The 19,901-nt window shown below is 34.4% G+C and overlaps 1 protein-coding gene across 6 annotated transcripts; it reads left to right on the top strand.

Moving 5' to 3' along the window:
- Nucleotides 1-1,034: 1,034 nt before the first annotated feature.
- LOC131282384 (endophilin-A) lies at nt 1,035-12,384 on the top strand. 6 transcript variants are annotated; one of them, XM_058311827.1, is made up of 12 exons: nt 1,036-1,343; nt 1,752-1,820; nt 1,891-1,993; nt 2,045-2,107; nt 3,254-3,387; nt 5,379-5,445; nt 5,959-6,059; nt 6,160-6,263; nt 6,327-6,976; nt 10,084-10,176; nt 11,468-11,592; nt 11,702-12,384. In XM_058311827.1, the coding sequence occupies exons 1-12, from the start codon at nt 1,299-1,301 to the stop codon at nt 11,825-11,827; spliced, it is 1,680 nt and encodes a 559-aa protein (XP_058167810.1). In that variant the 5' UTR covers nt 1,036-1,298; the 3' UTR covers nt 11,828-12,384. The 6 variants fall into 6 exon arrangements, with proteins under 6 accessions (XP_058167815.1, XP_058167810.1, XP_058167812.1 ...); XM_058311829.1 differs by having other exon boundaries at nt 1,891-2,107; nt 6,327-6,424; XM_058311826.1 differs by having other exon boundaries at nt 1,891-2,107.
- The last annotated feature ends 7,517 nt before the right edge of the window (nt 12,385-19,901 follow it).

Genomic DNA, 19,901 nt, shown 5'->3' with positions numbered 1-19,901 from the left:
GGTATGAGAGTAGTTATTGTAATAATTTTAAAAAAATAAAAATAATGTTGCCTTTTTTTAAGTGCGATTTGGCCATGATGAGAAGAGGTCGTCAAAGAAATCGAAAGAGAGTTAGTGAGAGTAAGGAAAAACGAATGTTCGAAAATGAGAAGGAGAGAGAAAGGATTGACGGATAGAGAAAGAGAAAAGAAACATAAAATTTAGGCGTTAAAGGAAAAGGGACAAAGGTTTTTGTTATAAGAGTTAGTATTACTCCTAGCTCTCAAAAAAGCTTTTCATCCTACGTTTTCCTGTTTATAACGAAGCTTTTCGTCTTCTAGTCCCAGTGGAGCGCATACTTTTTAGATAGTAGTGAGCAACGAAGCTTCTCCATTTACAGTCTAGAAGAGAACACAGTCCAGTCGCGAGTCGAGTGCACTTGTATTTTCTGCAACTTCTATAAACTATAAATTCAACTCCTCCAATCTAAAGTGAACTTTTAGGTTTTGCGAATTTCATCGATGTGATACAAGGATTAAAATCAGTTTAGAAAATTGTCTTTCTTGCCTGAGTGAAAGCTATATGTTCTATAAAAACCCTCTTGTTTTAGGAAAAGTTACGTTTTCCATTCCAACACCATCAAACGCAGCACAAATAGTTTGCTGTGGGTATATTTTCGATAAAGATATATTTATATTAAGGGGAGTTTATAGCGGGTTCATGGGAAAATTCAAGCACCAACTGATTATAAGGAAAAGATCCTTTACATAATTAGCTTCAAATCTTACATTATAAATATATTTTAAACAAAAGAACAACACTATCTGCTCCGATTCATACTGATCCGTGACTTGACATTTCTTCTTTATACTTTCTTTCATGTTGCTGGATCCTGGGCCAACACCTATTTGCTGCCTATTTTTAAACGGATACCTACGAATACTACGAAATGAATTGTGCATATTGTTTTTAGCTAAACCGTGCTGTACTACCTATTTAACTCTGCTTCAATTTAAACAAATGTTGGACTGTGTTCTAGATTCACAAACATTTTATTCCATCAGGTTACAAAGTGTTAATATTAAACATCAGATTGCACTTTCCGGGAAGTGTTAGTGAAATTGATTGAATATCAACCTTTACTAGTGAACGCCTTTTAATTTCGGAAAAGAATAGAAAAATCTACATAAAAAGTGGTGTTCAAATAGTGAAGCATTTGCAGCGCGTGTGGTTAGCGTGAAGATTTAAAGAGGAGGAATATTTTTTTGTGAACCCCGGGAAATTTTAAAGCTTTCACCATTTTCTCCAAAGGCGACAACATGGCATTTGCGGGCCTTAAAAAGCAAATCAATAAAGCAAATCAGGTAATGTGTGTGTCCGATAAATTTGAAGTTTCTGTTTTTATTATTTTTACTTAATTTATGTTTATTATTACAGTTAGACAGTGTCTTTGTAATCCATAGTCCATTCTTTTTAAATATTTAGTGAATACATGTACTCAATATCAATTAATTATTGCTGATGCAATAGTTTCTTATTACTTATAAATGATGCACAATTGGGGTCAAATGTACTATTGGGGCAAATCAAAGGCGTGAGGATTAGTTTGAATGAGCATTGAAACTCAGATTCTTTTAAAGCAATATAACATTCGTTTTTTTTTGTTAAATTGTTATGCATGAAAAACATTCTCGAGTCTTAGTGCTTTAGTTCATTGTGTCTTATACTCATGTTCTCAAGCTACCTCGCTGTTTTGAAACGTTACTTTTCAGTATGTTACAGAAAAGATGGGAGGTGCAGAAGGCACCAAGCTGGATTTGGATTTTATGGAGATGGAGCGAGTAAGTTGTAATAAACATTTCTAGCGTGATAAAAGCCCTGTATCCTTAATCAATCTTTTACTCACTGCAGAAAACGGATGTCACCGTCGAGTTAGTGGAAGAGTTGCAAGCCAAGACCAAAGAGTACCTACAACCTAACCCGACAGCAAGAGCGAAGATGGCAGCGGTCAAAGGTATTTCTAAACTATCAGGTCAGGCTAAAAGTAATACTTATCCACAACCAGAAGGTATATTGGCGGACTGCATGCTGACATACGGTAAAAAGCTCGGTGAGGATAGCATATTCGGTAAGTACACACTTATTTGATGAATATATTTATTGCACTACCTATTTTTTAAAGATGACTAATGTTAGATGATTTTTTTTTATTTTGTTTGATATTTTCAATACTATGATCATCACATATATTTCAGTGATGTTATATGCAATTGAATAGTTCTTTTTACTGTTATTGTTAGCTAAATGCATTCGGACAACGAATCGAATTTTGATTACTGCAATATTCATTCAATAAATACACTGATATACCTAACGACAGACGAATGTGGTAATACCAAGGAATAATATTCTTTAATTTTCCAAATCTTATTTTCTATTGCCATTTGTATGCCCACATTACAGTTCAATAAAAAAAGGCATAACATATTTTGTTTTAAAATCGATCTTAACCTGCATTGCTTGCAATCGTTACCTTTTCCACACTTCCTTAGCTTAGATTGTATTTATACTTCAAACATATGAATCAGTAATTTTGTTCAACATAACAAATGCATTCCAAAGCGCTCAACAATTCATTGATATTGATGTGTTATTTTTTTGTGAAATAATTTATCACTCGAACGACTCGTTTAAAACATGCATATTAAAAATAATAAATCATTATGTTTTTATTTCTTGGCATCAGGAAACATATATGCAGCTCGTTTTTTAAGTTAGACTTCGTGAAACAAGAACAGGTTTATGCTATTTTCACAATCGTTTTCTCTTCAATATTAGCAGTAGTTAACATAGAATTTTATCGTAAAACCGGAAAAATTATACGATAATATGTTCGTTCCACCACGCATTTTGGTTACATGGCTTCTATTCGATTCATACAATTAAGTCTTTTTCGCTCTTTTCTTCGCTACACTCTATGTTCATGTATTTACTTTAAATACTATATAGATAAACAATTGTGTTTACCTGGTACCACTGATAAAAACTATTCCATTGATAATTTTTATTAAAAAAAACTTATATCCTACAATTTAATAAACCAACTAATACAGTTTTTTTATTTCTACGCAATTTTAATCCTCCCTGCAACATTGCTGTGGATCTAATGTTCTTTACGGGCGGCTCACTGCATCGTTTGCTGATTTATGCTACAAATAATACCCAACTATCCAACGCGACGTCACTGTAATCGCCTGTTTTCCAACCTATGCAGCATCGGCGCTTGTAGAAATGGGAGATTCGCTTAAGCAGATGGCTGATGTGAAGTATTCGCTTGATGATAACATCAAACAAAACTTCCTCGAACCGCTCCATCATTTGCAAACAAAGGACCTTAAGGAAGTGATGGTAAGAATGTGTTGTTGGATGTTACTAGGGTTAGAATAAAGAAAATAGAATAACATTAGTACCGTTGATGCATACTTGGCGCAGTTAAGCAAATTGTGCATAAAAAGTTGAATAACAAAATCAATGTTCGGTCAAATCATACTATTTTTTGCCATAGCCATAGCCTAACTACTTCCATAGAATATAAGTAAAATAGGTAAGAAACTAAAAAATTAATATTTCATCAAGTTTCAGAAACTCTTTGTGTGACACATCATGTTCCTAACTTGGTGCATGGTTTTTGCAATGTGCCTTATTTGGCGCAAAGTGTTTCTTATTTGGCGCACTTAAAACAAAATGGATGTAGTTAATTAAATTCAACAGCTTTATTCAACAGTATTCAATGATCAACTTGAATACATTTCAACACCAATCAAGTAATCAATTTAGCATTTTTTGCAGCGGACTTTGCTTTCAAACAAACTACAGCGACTTTCTTTGCTTTACGAGCTAGCTTAATAAATTTAAAAAAATTATCTAGCTTGATAAATTTAGTAAAAATTGATGGAAACAGTCTCATCGATCGGGGTCCGCGACAGCCGAGCGGTAGCGCCGGTCTGAAAATCGGCCCATGAGCGCTGAGGCTCACCAACTCGACGGCGTGGGTTCTCGAATCCCAACCGAGACCGGACCCTCCCCTGTACGAGAGGACTGACTATCCACGTACAACAGGGAAACAAGTCTCGTAAGCCCTTAACGGGCAGGCATGACCAAGAGGTCGTTACGCCAAGAAGAAAAAGTCTCTTCCATTCCTTAGCAGCGTTGTTAATGCGGCGCACTTGTGGGATGACATTTTTCATTTGTTTTTGTCTACATTGGGTAACAAAAAATAAAACATAAATTTTGATGCGGATGTGTTGTACTAACATAAACAAATATTTTACATCTCAGTGTCGTTCGGCTAAACAATACTATCAGGCTCGGTTGGTGGGTCGGGTCCATGTTATAAGCATGATAACGGAAAACCTAGATGTGACATCTTAGCCTATGAATCCCAGACCAACACCACTCATCGGTTGAGGTGCAGAAACTGTTTGGAAACCACAATTCTAAACCATTTGATTTCTTCGTCTTTGACAGAACGACCTTTTTAGGTCATGTCTACTCATAAATGGCCTTATCAGCTTTATGTACATGGATGCTCAGTCGTAGGTAGTATGTCTCAGTTGGGATAGAACCCTTGTCGCCGAGAGGGTACCTCAGAGATTATGGGCAAAGTTTCACTGTGAATACAAGTGTCTTACTTGTACCTCATATTCCCATTACATGCGCAATAAAAAGTAAATTTTTATTTTTTTAAATAATAAGCAAATTCAAGATGTTTCAAAAATGTGATTATGTGCAAACCAGTCTCTATATCTATTCTATATTTTAGCTTTTTCTCGTATGGAGTTTTGTTTACACTAAAAACTCGACCAATACTGTACCGTGGATTCTGAAACTTTCCGCACATTAAGTTTGCGAACTACAGATGTTGTTGAGGATTTGTTTGAACATTATTTTTTGATAAAATCATCTAAATTTTGAAAAAAACAATTTTTAAATTTTGAATTGAAAACACAATTTACAAGAACACAAAAAAAAACAAGCATGTTCACATATGTCAAGGTATATCCACGAAAGCTATACAACAGGGTTTATATATGCAATTGCAACTACTAAATTAAAGCATAACTATCAAGTAAAGAGTAAAAACCATAATTCTTTTCTCAATCCCTTCTTTACCGAGCATCGCCAGTGCGTCGAGCTAGTTAGTTATATTTTATTATATGTTATTTGGCAATGAAAGAACACAGCGCATTTAACTTGTGTATTCATAGACGTGTTAATAGTTCATAATTAGCGATAGGATATAAAAATTAATCTGTTGATCTAAAAGCAGCTTCGTGTGTTTTGTTTTCTAATAAAATATTGTTTTGTTCATTTTATATATTGCTCCAATGAATAAACAGCATCATCGCAAAAAACTCCAAGGAAGACGTCTTGATTTCGATTGTAAGAAACGACGCCAAGCCAAGGGTAAGTTTATAGTTATACAATTTATAGTTATACATCTATGAGACAAATCGTAAATTAATTGTAAAGATAGCATTTAAATTAGATTTAGTAGCTCTTAGTTCATTTTTTATCGTTTTGAAATACTCAATATAAAGTGTTTTATTTATTTATTTATTTATTTATTTATTTATTTATTTATTAAATATTAGTTATAGCGTGAAAATAATATTTAAATTTTTTGTTAATGCTTTTTTATTTTCAATTTTTCCTATTCTGATTGTTACGTTACGTGGCATTTGACTGAATGTTCCTGCACCACCCTTGCACCACCATCGTTTCTGATTTCCGGAACCTCCGTCTCATCTGCTTTTTTGGTATTTTGGACACTGGCTGGTTGTATTCGTTCCTCTTTTTCCTTTTTTTGTATCGATTGAATAATGTTTTTGCATACATCGTATTGTCATCTATTGGATGATCTTCACGTTTATTTGTTTATCATCTGAAAACGATGCTTTCAAATATACTAATCGATAGGATCTCAAATTACAGATGATGAAATCAGGAGCGCAGAAGAGAAGTTTGCTGAATCGCTACAGCTCGCACAGGTTGGAATGTACAACTTGCTCGAGAATGATGTAAGTATTCCTCTTAACATTTTCATGTACCTTCCAAACATTCCAAAGACTATTATCTGATTAATAATTTATATCTGCTTATTTGAATATGCCCTGATAGGTCGAGCAAGTCTCACAGTTGGTAACATTTGCCGAGGGTATGCTGGATTATCATTCGCAGTGTTCTGAAATACTGAAAGTGTTAGTGGAAACATTAAACGAAAAGTAAGTCTGGACACATTATTTTATGTTTGTAATTCTGATTATCATTATTTTACTTTCACTCAGACGCGAGGAAGCTGCAGCAAGGCCAAAATCTGAATTCGTCCCCAAGACGCTTGCTGACCTAAACATCGAAATTCTTGGATCGCAGGATGGAATGAACGGTGGGCCACATTTATTTAATCCCAACAGGTTGAACAATTCCCATCATCACATGTACAGTTCCCAGCAAAATCTGTCCAATAACAAAAACCACCTTGCCAATCAAACCAACAACAACAACAGTAATTTTAACCGAAATAGACTGTACGGATCCCAGCAGAGCTTAGCGTCAACGCGAAGCGGTGGAACCGTCAGCGGTAGCAGTGGATTTGCTTATGGCTACAAAGACGTAGGCAGCATTCGCGGTGGTGGTAGTGGCGAAAGTGGTAGTGGCGCTGCTCACGTTGTCACTGGATCTCCCGCTGGTTTAGATATGCTTCCACCTTCTAGCGGGTCATCCGTGGACAGCTGGTTAAATGCATGGGACCAACCAACCGTTGGAGCTGTTGGAGACGGTGGTAGTACTCGTGGGACTAGCAAAGCCAGGTCTACCACAACTACTAGCAGCGAAAATAATCGGTTTAGTCATAAAACCAGTAACAGTACCGTGTACAGTACCGCAAATCATAGCACCATAATGTTTGCTAACAACAACTACAGTGATCCTTGGTCAGGTGATATTTTTTGTTTCATTATAATTTATTTTACTAAGTTATATTATGCATTTTTGTTTCTATGAATAGATGGATCGGTTCCCATCTTCACAATTTATAATTTATAAGGCTTGATGTGATTTGTTCCAAATACAATGAAAAATTTCTACCTTGGGGTTTATGTGCTTATAATCGTTTGGAAAAAGCTCGGTGGTGGTCTTTAGAAAATCAACAAGACATGCACTGCCCATACTCGAATATCAGTCCGATTTGACTTTTCATCACTTTTGAGTTAGCCCCATGACTAATGTTCATTTTCAATATATTTTCAAAAAAAAATCTCAAAGTGGCCATTTTGTGCATGCTAATGTAAAAAAAAATACCCAATTGACTGCGTGCTATATTGAAAGTACCCACATAACAGTCCCATATAATAATACTTAGCTTCAATTAAAGAAAAGTCCTAGTTATTGAAACTTCAACAATTTTGTAATATAAAGTAATTAAAATAATCAACAAATGGTTGTAATTCAAGTGTTTTTAACGAATTATATACTGTTGAAGTGCAAATATCCGTATGGAATGAAAACCCGAACATCACGTTTTGACGAGCAAGGTAAACAAAGTATGCTACAGGATGGGACTGAGATGCGAGTACTTTTGCTTTCGCCTTCGAAAGTACCCGCACATCGTGTCCCATATAGTTTGTTTTCACCATTTTAATATTAAAAACGTGTATTTTATATAAAATGCCATTCTCAGCGAAATGTTTATGTTACAATACAATAGTTGTGATCAACCAATCATGTATTTTGTATCACTAATAACAACAAAACAATTTCTAATGTAAAAATGTTCAATCGTTATTTTCTCAAAATGGTGATTTTGCAAATGGGACTCATATGCGAGTATGGGCAGTGCAATGCGGACTACGATGCAATCAGCGCTAACTTCCATCGGCTTCTATCAAACAGAATTACACACAGACAGAATAGAAACAGATAAGGTGTGGTTGTATTGGAGCATATCTGAGTCTGTATAAAATGGGTTTTTTTTTGGGGTCTGTATGACATGGGTTACATAGCATTTTTCTCATCCTGCATGAATCAACAGTTCCCATACAATATCATAAAGATTATTTAAAGGTAAGCAGGCTATGCGGTGCTCGAACTAAATCTTTGCGATCCACTTTTAATAATTGATAATTCTGAGGTATTAACTAGATAAACTGAGGTATTAATCGACAAATAAACTGCAACAATCTGATCATGCTGGTGATGGGAATTGGCTACAAAATTTAATACAACATAACATTTATGTAGATGTTTAAGCTTGTTTCATGTACACCAACATTCGTCCTTTTCGTTAGAATTTGTGTGTGGTATTATAAAAAGAGTATAAATAAGTTTGCGTGGTTTCGTTATCTGATGTCGGCACTAGTGTGTTCAGGGATTGATTAACCCCTTCACAGTCCTGTCAAGTTGAGAAAATGGCTCAAAAAATTGATCTAGAAGCGAAGAAAAAATTATATTTTCCAACAAATTTTTTGAGTTTTATTAAATTATGTTCAGTTGCATATGCATTATTTGTGATTATTATCAGCAATAATTTGTCGATAATAAGCAAAACTTTGGCTCAATTGCATCGATTAGTGTCAAATGTATGAATAAAAGATTTAAAACCCATAAGAACTTTTTTTTCGAAGCCACTGCACTCGAAATAAACGACACGCAACGAAAGTAGAAACAAAACGTGCGACAAAAAACTGCCCGAGCCAGGTTCGGGCGCAGCAGTACAAATTCCATTCGCTTGCCCGAGTCGGGCTCGGGCAAAACTGTAAAGGGGTTAATCCAGTAAGTCTCATTTTGAACACTGCCTTTCACTAAAGCGTGAAAGGTTCTGTTTCTTTATGCTTAGAAAATAACATTTTTGTTAGTGAAGACTGGAGACTTTGTCAATTTTATTTAAAAAAACATTGAAAAATACGGTGGCTGTGCTCTTTTTGCAAGCATTTGCATGTGCCTTATTAAAAGCATGTGCCCTAAAGTTATTAAACTCTTGTGTTTACATGGTTTACGGCTAGAATTCTGGTTGCAAAAGATGGAGAACGTTCTTGAGCGTTTCAAAAAAAGGGATTTTTTTTTGTATCAAATTATGAATGGCGATAAAAAGTAGATCCTTCTCATTTTATCCATGGCGGGAAGAAAATACTGTTTGGTGAGCCCAGCTGTAAAATCTTTATTACAAAGCTCGGGAAGTTCTACCCTCCTGGATGTGCTATAAAAATTGCTCCATTGAACAAAGATTTCCCTCCGTTTTGAACCAAGAAAAAATTACACATTTTTCAACCAAAATTGGTAATTCCGACTGAATGCTGTATGAACTTATTTATACTCTCAATATTGGGTTACTTTTTGGAATACATTGGTTTTTCCTGAAAACTTTACAATAATCATTCTAAATTTTCTTTCTTGATTTTTATGATTGAAATCAGTGATTGATTTAAGCTATGCGCTTTCATCGTTAAATATGAGAATGCCTTAAATTAAATAACGTTTTGATTTTTAATCTCTACAACGTTTAATACATGTACATACACTCGAGGACATTAAACGATCGCGAGTTAATTTTCACAAAATCTTTATAACCTTCACTTTTTATGTAACTAACAGTGTTTCATCAATTATGTCTTGTATTTTCTCTTATTTAACATGTTTTAAACTGTTATATCAAGTGATATGAATCGTCTTTCTGAATGCTGAAAACCCGTTTTTGGCACTATGTTTGAAAGATACTTTTAATTTTAAATATATAATATATATATAAAAGTCGGATAAAGCCAGTAAGAGGAAATGTATAATTTGTGTATTTCTCTGAATGATTGTTTAAATACGTTCTTTTAATTACGATGCTCTTATCACTCTCCATATCTCTATCTCTCTCTCTCTCTCTCTCTCTCTCTCTCTCTCTCTCTCTCTCTCTCTCTCTCTCTCTCTCTCTCTCTCTCTCTCTCTCTCTCTCTCTCTCTCTCTCTCTCTCTCTCTCTCTCAAACTGGCAATATTATGAAATGTTTGTTATTCGTTTATATCAATGTCTCTTGCTATTTGTATTACCTACTTATTGCTAGGCGGTTCGTCATCACATCTCAGTTCGCCGGTCAATAAACCGACACATCTGGAACTTTTGGGTAACGGTCAATCGCAGGCGCGTTCTACGAATGGTAAAAGAAAAAAAACTCATTCCAATCAAAATCTTGGCAAAATTAGCTTGCTATTTAATCACAACATTTAAAAAATAAAATCCAACATAAACTTTTCGATTTAAAGTGTGATCGTTGTTATTTATGTTTTAGTGTTTATTCATACTTTTGAATGTTTTACGATTTCAAATGAATTGACAAACTAAACGCACTAAGCACGTTTCTACATGCAGTACTTTGATAGCGCATTGTTAGATGTTTTATTGCCACTTTTAAGATTGAAGTACTTAAAAAGGTTCACTATTAAATAGTTTAAAAACATTAAGTTCTTTGGCAAACTGTACATACGAAATGCAATTGTGTAGCATTTTTTTCACATAACCTTCAGGCCACACTTATATTCTTATTTTAGTTTTAACTAGTTTTTGGCAGCAGAAAGTATCATGTATATACCATTCTTTATAAAATAGTAATTAAGCTATTTCCCGGAATAAGATATGTGCGGAACTCATCACATGGTTTAAAAGGGTGGTTTGAGTATTCATAACTACCTCTTGTGATGCTTTTTGAGTGAGGACTAGAGATATAGAGTAGATTAAGAATCCAGAAGTTCGAGCCATGTGCCTGACTTGCCTTTTCTCATGTTACATTCATACATATTTTTTATAGCATGTTCCAGATGAGATGGTTACGTTGCACATATAAGCTTATTCGGAAAGAAGTTATTCAAGTCTATGCCTATGATTGTTTTCTGTTTTGTTCTTAAGAGTGTGGCTTGTAACTTATTGCATCCAGAGTGTGGCATGATTTGCATTCAGATTCAACAGTATGTATGTGTGCCTGAAAAATTATTTTTTTTAATTTTTTTAATTTCTCATATTTTTATTAGATTGTGTTTGTTCAGTTGTATATTTTTTCATATAATAGGAATTTTTAAGTCGCATTGCATCAATATCATAAAATTGGTTTAACCTGCTTTGTGTTTCGGGTGGGACTGAACTAATCTACTCCCACCTTTTTCCAACCACAAAATGTTGCTTTTATTCTACTTTCGGAAGTAATGGCTTACTAGTTTTGTTCCCATATTCCACATAGTCTTACCTTTTTCTAATTAGTGTAAGTATTCTGTAATCAAACTAGATGGTGGATGTTTCGAAGAACTAAAATGTTAAAGGTGTGATGTTAGTCGATGTTAATAAGAAATGGTGTACAGTTAATGTTGATAATTCTTTAGTAATAATAGGATTTAAACGTATATTTCTAAAGAGTAATTTAATAGAAACGTTATTTATATTTTATTTGTACCGTTTAGCATCGCCATTACCCTCGCCAATGCGATCTCCTGCAAGAACACCGATGCCAGCAAAGCAAACGCAACCATGTTGCACGGCACTGTATGACTTTGAGCCAGAAAATCCAGGAGAATTGGGCTTCAAGGTAAATTGTCTCGCCAAAATCATTTTCAAACATTTTCCTTTTGGTGTTCCTTCCTACATACGAACAATCTTTCCGATTTCTGATGTTGATCATTTTATTGTCATTACAGGAAAACGATGTCATAACATTGATTCAGCGTGTCGACGAGAATTGGTTTGAAGGCAGTTTGAATGGAAGAACTGGTTACTTCCCACAGTCGTACGTACAAATAACCGTGCCACTGCCCAACAACTAAGGTGATCTCCCAAAATGGACACACATTCGCGAAGGTGTCGATATTCAACAATTAGGGAGTTAATTAAATGACAATGTTAAAATAATGAAACACAAATAGCATGAAACTAATATAGAAAGAGAATATGGAACTAAAGGAAAAAAATATCTAATAGCAGCGAAAAGAATTAATTTGAAGCAGTGCAACAGTGACAAGATAAGTGGTATAAAGATTTTTATTTGAAATTGGTTTAAATCAACCTAAAACGAACGTAAGTTTAGCAGGGAGGTATGTTAGATAAACACAGTTGATTAATTAAAACGTAAAAAAATACTCTGCTCGTATAATTTTCGTCTTCTTTAGAACCTATCAAAGGATTGTTCATTCAAATAATAAACCAACTATGCACATTCTTCATATATATGCATTGATCGGCAAGGTTATAGGGCAACACAATGGAAAGCAGTGTGTGTAAAAAGTACTCCAGTAGTTCATGAGTAAACCATTATGCAACTGAACGATATGTGGAACAAAAATAAAATCAAGCAAGAAAACGATTAATGCAGTAACATGTATCCCAAGAAAAGCGTTTTGAAAGAGTCGAATCCACATGTAACATGTATTTAAAGATTTGAAGGACTGATTGTAACTTTAGTAGGTTTTAGCAACGGTCGTTGTTCTACATTCTTAAATTCATAAATTTAATAATTGTAGCTTATTCTCGACGTAGATGGCATGAAAAAAATGTTTTTTCACTAATAAGTCTCACAGTTTAGCTTCTTGTGTTTCACAAAAACTCTGCAAAAAAAAACAAAAAACCTGTTTCTCCTTTTTAAATATTCTTTTGGCGATATTTCTGATAAACTCTAATTTTCCTCTACCTGAATTATCCTAGACACACAAAAAGGGGCAGTGTCTGAGACTGAAATAGTGCGATATGACAGAGCGTAGAATAACTGAGTAGTATATCAGAAAACGATATCGTTTGCATATTTGAAACATTCGGTACATCTTTGTTTGAGAGTTTCGATATTATCAGTCTTTATCAGGCCGAATAACTCATGTTGCCATATTTAAGTACAGCGAAGCTTGGGGTAATATGCACTTTCACTGTTTCATATGCAAGCACGTCAATTTGTTACCTTCAACAAACTTTTTGTATTATGCATTTTTGCGTCTCGTTCATGTTTCAGACTTGGGCAAATTGCCAATAAATTTCGATGCTGTAAAGTATGTAGTTTACTACTTGTTATAATACAATACAATAAAACTGCAATACAATCCAGGCCAAATTGGAACTAAAGTTTACCTTGAATTTGAAATGAAATGAATAATTTATTTTTCCGTGTTTACTCCATCTTATCTTACACCGGAGTCTCAGTGCACAACATTGCGAATCCATTTGTGTAAAAACTGTCTATTTCATGAAACAAAAATACCTGTGTATTATGTTGAAATAATAAATATTTCGGAAAATCTTTGTCAGGGTATAATGATCAAAATGAAAATGATTCTACAAAGTTTAAAAAGCTTCCAAAAGAGTAATAAAAGTCGTTGGACATTAATGTAATGTTAAAAGACCTGTTTTGTCCCACATACAACACATACTAAAGAAATTATCATAGGAATTGGTTATTTTGCTATGTTAGTTAGTCGGGTACATATTGCTTCAGGTTCCCCATCTGACTAGCAGATATAATTTTGGAGATATTTCATTCATTTGTTTCACAACACAAGCTAACTTTATGTCATTTGGTTCATTATTAGACTATCTTTAGAACACGGTCATTCATGAAATCAACGATTTTGATTGTTGCAAGGTACAAACATTCGAATTTCTAACAATTAGATGGATTGTGCCTAGCAATTGTACCACTTGCAGTGGAATAAGAAGTACGTAAAAGTACGGTACGGAAGTGTAAAAAACAGCATGAAAAATTGATGAACATAGAGACGGTGAGCAGAAATGTATATTGGGATATATTTTACGATTCATTTACGAGCAATAAGCAAAACACAGCCTCACCATAGCGCCTGAATTTCAGTCTGCGTTTTCGTGTTTGTTATTTTTAATTAGGTTAATCTGATAACATGTCTATACATAGATAGCTATATATCAGGTTTTTACCAACGATGCTATAATAGTTTTTAATTAAGTTTAAATAGGTTGGACGGTTTGTAGCTTCAAATACTAATACGTTGCAGCATTATCACAATCAGTAAAAACAGAATTTATCTACGTTTTAAAATAAAAGATGCACTCGTCGAGTCCCGTACATGACCGTCGCAAGATATTCTGTGTTAGTATGTATTGTACAACCAGTACTTACATATTCTTTAACGCATCTCACTATTTGCAATCGGTTTCGTGCATAATTTGTAATCGTTTTACTGTTTCTTATAATTATTTAATTTGCCAGTGGTGCACTATTTGTTACCCATTTTTTACAAACATGTCCATATATTCCACTTTGCAGTCATTATTTCTACTTAAATGACAGTCCTCAGTCACCAGTTAACAGGAAGGAAACAAGAATGCTTTAGGTAAACATGATTATCAGTTATTTTGGAATTGTGTTTGGATATTAGGATGGTTTTGTTGGAACGAAAATTAGTATTATCAAACAACTGCAAAATAACTAGTTTGCATATAGGCTTTTCATATACACAGTTTTAATTATTTTGCGTGTTGCATCCCTATCAAATCACACACCCCCTTGCCTATAAAACATGTACTTACCGCATGAACAATCCATTTTATTATCATGGTACGACAGAATCAAACGAAATGAAGGAACATTTACATACTTTTTAGATAGTTTTACTAATACTTGATCAACATGTTAAGTTTGGCTTGTTAAATCGTTTGTATCTTGCGAGAAAGTGGGTCAACGTGAACCGGTGGAGTACAATGCACCTGCGTATTTAAATTAGAGTAATTAGCCATTGAAGCAAATACGAGGGGGGACCCAAAAGTAACGGGAATTGTGTTGTAGGGAGAAGAGGGGGGAAAGGGGATCGGGTTCAATATTTTTTTTTAAATCTTAACATGTTCTTGATCAGTATGCAAAGTTTAGTTTGTGTGAGTGCATACGCTAGTCTTTGAGATTTTTTGCAGTGTAACGGTTTTAGTGTTTTCGGCGATTTTGTCAGATGGCCAAGTGGAACTGAGGCCAACCTCGTTCTGGGCGCCCCCCAACTTCAAAAACGGACGAAAATGTTCCAAAAATCAACAATCTTGTTCAGAATTTGTTCCTCCACGATGGAAAAATCAGTGTCATGTCATTTTTGGTCAAAAACTGCCTCACGGACAGCGCTTTGTGGGCAGGTGCGTGTCGTGGTCTCAGTTCCGTGGAAGAACCAGTCTCGCCACGTATCCGCCGTTTTCTTCCTGCTGTTTTCCCTCAACATCTTCAAATCTGCCGGGTGGATTTTTTAAGTTTATCCTCCATTATGGATAAACAAATTCTAACTAAGATTATTGATTTTTATAACATTTTCGTCCGTTTTGAAGTTCGTTCCCCAGAAACGAGGTTGCCCTCAGTTCCACTTGGCCATCTCACGGGGCGCCCAGAACGAGGTTGCCCTCAGTTCCACTTGGCCATCTCACAAAATCGCCGAAAACACTAAAACCGTTACACTGAAAAAAATCTCAAAGACTAGCGGATGCACTCACAGAAACTAAACTTTGCATACTGATCAAGAACATGTTAAGATTTAAAAAAAAAATATTGAACCCGATCTCCTTTCCCCCCTCTTCTCCCTACAACCCGATTCCCGTTACTTTTGGGTCCCCCTCGTACATTAGTTCATTTACGTTTGTTATCAAAATAAAAACAAACAAGATAAATTATTTTTGGTCCTAAACCACTAACACTAATACACACTACAGATGATCCGGATACCTTAAAGCTTTGTAAGCAAATCGGCCTATTGGCTTAGCAAAATATCGTGACTCTACCGTAGTTCGGTGGCATTATACACTGGCCTAGGCAAGGCACATTATACCTGGAAACAGATGCCATTAAATTTCCAAGCTCCAGAACTATTTCCTATTTGATTCAATTTAACAGAAAGGTATTTTAAAAACGTGCAGCTTTGTTGAAAGATGAGAACTTAAAGCCTTGTACATATACATTTCAATACAACAAAGTTCTCGGAATGCGTTTAATTTGTTTGCGTTTGATTACGTTTACGTTTAATTATCATTTGAAAAGATGTTTTCATTATTTGAGTTACAAAATTTCCCTTATTAAATTCTTGTGAGGAATCATACAAAATTTGAAATTCTTTCAAATATCTTAAATGACAATACATAGTTGTTAAATCAAATGAATGCAAAGTAATGAATAAAAAGCTAAACTAAAATAAACAAAAAAAAAGTTTATTAATGTAATCATAAAATAAATATATACTATAGCAGAACCCAAGAAACTTCATTCGAAATTCTAGTCAGATAAATACACATAACAGTAAATGTGTTTAACAATGCGAGAGTTAGGGTACACTAATAAATTGCAATGGGAAATGAAAAACCACAACTGTAAACGAACACAGTACAATTTTGCATAACAGGCAGATAATCTTTCATTATACACACAGATTAACATCACAACATTAAATGTGCTTCAAATTTCTCCATACAAAGTCTAGTTTATAGTGTTTCAAACAAGATAGTTTTATTCAATATGGTAAACGATCGTCTACAAAACTAGCCGCATTTGATTTTCTCCAAAAAAGAGTATACAAAAGGAATTACGGTCAAAAGCCTGCCATTCAAACCATAGGTTTTAATGCAGATTTAAAAATGATTTTAAAAATATCCTGCATGCAAAATTGTATTTAGATGATATATACAGTATATTCTTCTCTCCATGTACGATGGCTTGATGTCCGGTTAAAGAACAAAGTGGGTATCCAATATCTAAAGTGGGGTTGCGATAAATCCATGATAATTACTTCTGTGTGTAGTTGTAAGTCGGTGGTGTGTGGCCATTCATGTCCCTGAATTCCTGTCCAGTCGTGGAAATAATAAATAGATCCAATATTTACTTCACAGTACATAAATTAGATCGACACGTCATAGCAAATGGCGTCTAGGAGTGCAACAGGAATGGCCCCTGTAATGCTTGAAGAGAAAATCTTGTTTCTTGTTACTGAAGGAGATGACGTAATATTCTGGGCATGTGGCAAGTATAGGAATTATAAGACACGCAAAGGAAGATACACTTGACACTCTTACACCGCCTAGAGCACAGTCTAAAGATGTTGAAAATGTCGAAGACGTTGAAAAGCTAACACGGAGTCTTTAAACGAGCCCAAGTGTTTTACTCAGTTAAGAATTTAAATAAAAATAAAATTTACAATTGATGCCCAAAAGCAACAACCAGAGTGCACTTTAAGAAAACATTTATTTTTCAATTAATTAAAGAGATTTGAGCTGGTACGTTCGTCTTTATGAATATCGAAAAAATTTAAAATGAGCTGCATTCATGATCCTTGTCGATCTTTTTTTTTTATCCATCATTTAACGAAACAGTTCCGTATACGGTTCCACGCTTTTGTTTTTGCATTGTTTATTCTTCCTTCGTTTTATTCCACAAAATTACGGTCAATTAAAAACGGGTAGTATCTTGATTCATTAAGCATTTATTAAATAATACATTTCTACACATCCGGCATGTTTTCCTTCTCGTTTGTATCTTAATATTTACAGCAACGGCCTATTTCAACTATAGACAATGGTTTGTTTGTGTGGATCTCTCATAATTAAGATATAAAATGAAAATTTGATTTAAAAGCGAGAAAATTATTATAGGTGTACTAAGGTTTTCCAATCAAGGGAACAAAGAGTCCAAAGTGTACAGTAATATAAGCAGAATTTAGCGAAAACTATCGTCTGACATATAGTTAGGTATATACTATACTGAACACATCCTTGCAATGAATAGTAAAATTACTGTTCCGTTCATTTCACCATTATTGGGACGGTGAATTACATTCTATATGTATATTTGTATGTATATTTATATATTACAATTTATTTTTTCAAGCGGTTTCTCTTGTGCTTTGTTTGCTTTCTAAGTTTATAATGTTATTTATTTATCCTTTTACAGTATCTTTCACAGTACCATGTTAGTGCGTTAAGGAATGACGGGAATTGCTTACGCGCTACTATGCATCTCTAGGTCAAAGTGAAAAGTGAATTTCTTTTGTGAGGCAGTGGAGAATTCATCATCTGCAGCGCACCATGGTGCTCGTAAGAGTGTTTGATGAAGTATTTCATTTTAATGTCATTTTCAATCATGTTAGGTATCTAAATATCATGAACTCATTTACTTAGTTCATGGCGTTCCATAATGTTTTTTTTCTGTTTTTTGGCTTCAAGCTTCCCGCGTCTCTTGCTAATTCAGTTGCAGGACATTCAATGACGTTGAGTCGGTTGGATCAAAATTAATGTTATTGTCTTACAGGAGTGTCTTGTTTAACTCATGTGATAGAGTTTTGTGTTCAACCCATCTACTAATTCAATTCTACTGCTATGTAACTAACTTGGACATAATAATGAAACAGTTTCGGTCTCTTTACTGACTACAAAATGTTGCACAATTTGCAGTTGTAAGAATGTTCCTATAAGAAAACCCTCCTCATTTTACATTGATGTAGGGAAGTTAAAATTATTGGAAAGTATTTTTAATTAATTTAGTATTAATTATTATGTTACAACTTAAGTACACGCAATGCTATTGTCAAAGCTACCAGAAATTAATTAATTTTCCTAGTTTTATGTGACAGTAAAAATAACATAAAATAAGTAGAGTACGCATTCATCACTCATCTTACGATTTTCATAACTTGCGTTCTCCATTAAGTCCTCAGGGAGGACCATGTCTTTTTTATTCAACTATTTATCTAATATCGATTCAATCAAACCATCGGTTTAACAGTGCAGCAGAAGGAAAGAAATATTATAACTGTGCTGGTTTAACACGCAGTTGTTGTCTTTAGTTTGTCTTGTTTTCCATCCACACGACTTAGAGTATATCCGTAGCACGATGTGCTCTTGTTGTAATGTTTCTCGAGAAGTAATTCGCTTCCTTTTTCCTTTTCAACAGACGGATTTCACCAGCTTTTCAAAGCATATCTTCCCTTGTCTTGTTTCACACTTAAGAGTGGAATGATAGTGTATGAGATTTTTTATGGTTGTCTTCGGTACGATCTCAATGCAGCGAATTCATAGCACTGTTCTGCTAAAGGATTCATTTACTAGTGTTTATTAATTGCCCTACATTTTTAATTTGTACCATCTGTTAACTAACAACAAATCATTCATTAACCATTCTCCTTCGCAAATGTGCTTTCAATTGGTATTTTAAGTATTGCTGTTTGTTCATTGTCTAGACATTGAACAGTACAATGTGCTTTTTCATTTCCGTTTTTTTTTATATGTTCAAAATAATTATTTCCATTTTCGGGACTTTTTTTATGAACGTTGTGCTTATTGCTAACTATAATTGTACTTAGCTATCTTAGATCGAACGGCATATCACTTAGCTCTGCCTGCTGTCAAAAACTGTCTGGACTGCTTATTTCGGACCCAAACACATGTGATTTGTGTCAAAAATTAGTACAGTGTATCAAATTGTTGTTTAGTAATGTGGATTTCCTTTTTTGTGCTTCTCTTTTATTTTTTCTGCTTACAACACAATTGTACAAACAGTAAGTACTTGTTAAATAACTATGCCCGAAAACCTCGGAAAATGATCCAGAAGCGATATGAACAAGCAGGGGTAAATAGAGAGACTGATGAAACATACAAAAATCAATTATTAGCTGTTGGAATGAAAGTTGCTTTCATTTATTATGGGTTAATGTGTTTCAAATTTAAACACAAATTTGACCAATAAGTGGCAATTTTAATATGAACATGTGTGCTTCTTGAAAGGACCACCGTTGGACACCGATGGGCCTTATATGGTTTTGTAAATAGAATTGCTTGTTCTGCAAAAGAAAAGATACATGGACGAGTCCTATATGACACTGCCCCTGCTGTAAAAGTGAGCACCACCAATATCTAGCTATTTTGGTCCAGGCG

Source organism: Anopheles ziemanni, chromosome 2 (assembly GCF_943734765.1).
Source record: "Anopheles ziemanni chromosome 2, idAnoZiCoDA_A2_x.2, whole genome shotgun sequence".
Lineage (NCBI taxonomy): Eukaryota > Metazoa > Arthropoda > Insecta > Diptera > Culicidae > Anopheles > Anopheles ziemanni.
Note: the sequence above shows the minus strand (reverse complement) of the source record. Positions and strands in the feature narration are given on the sequence as shown.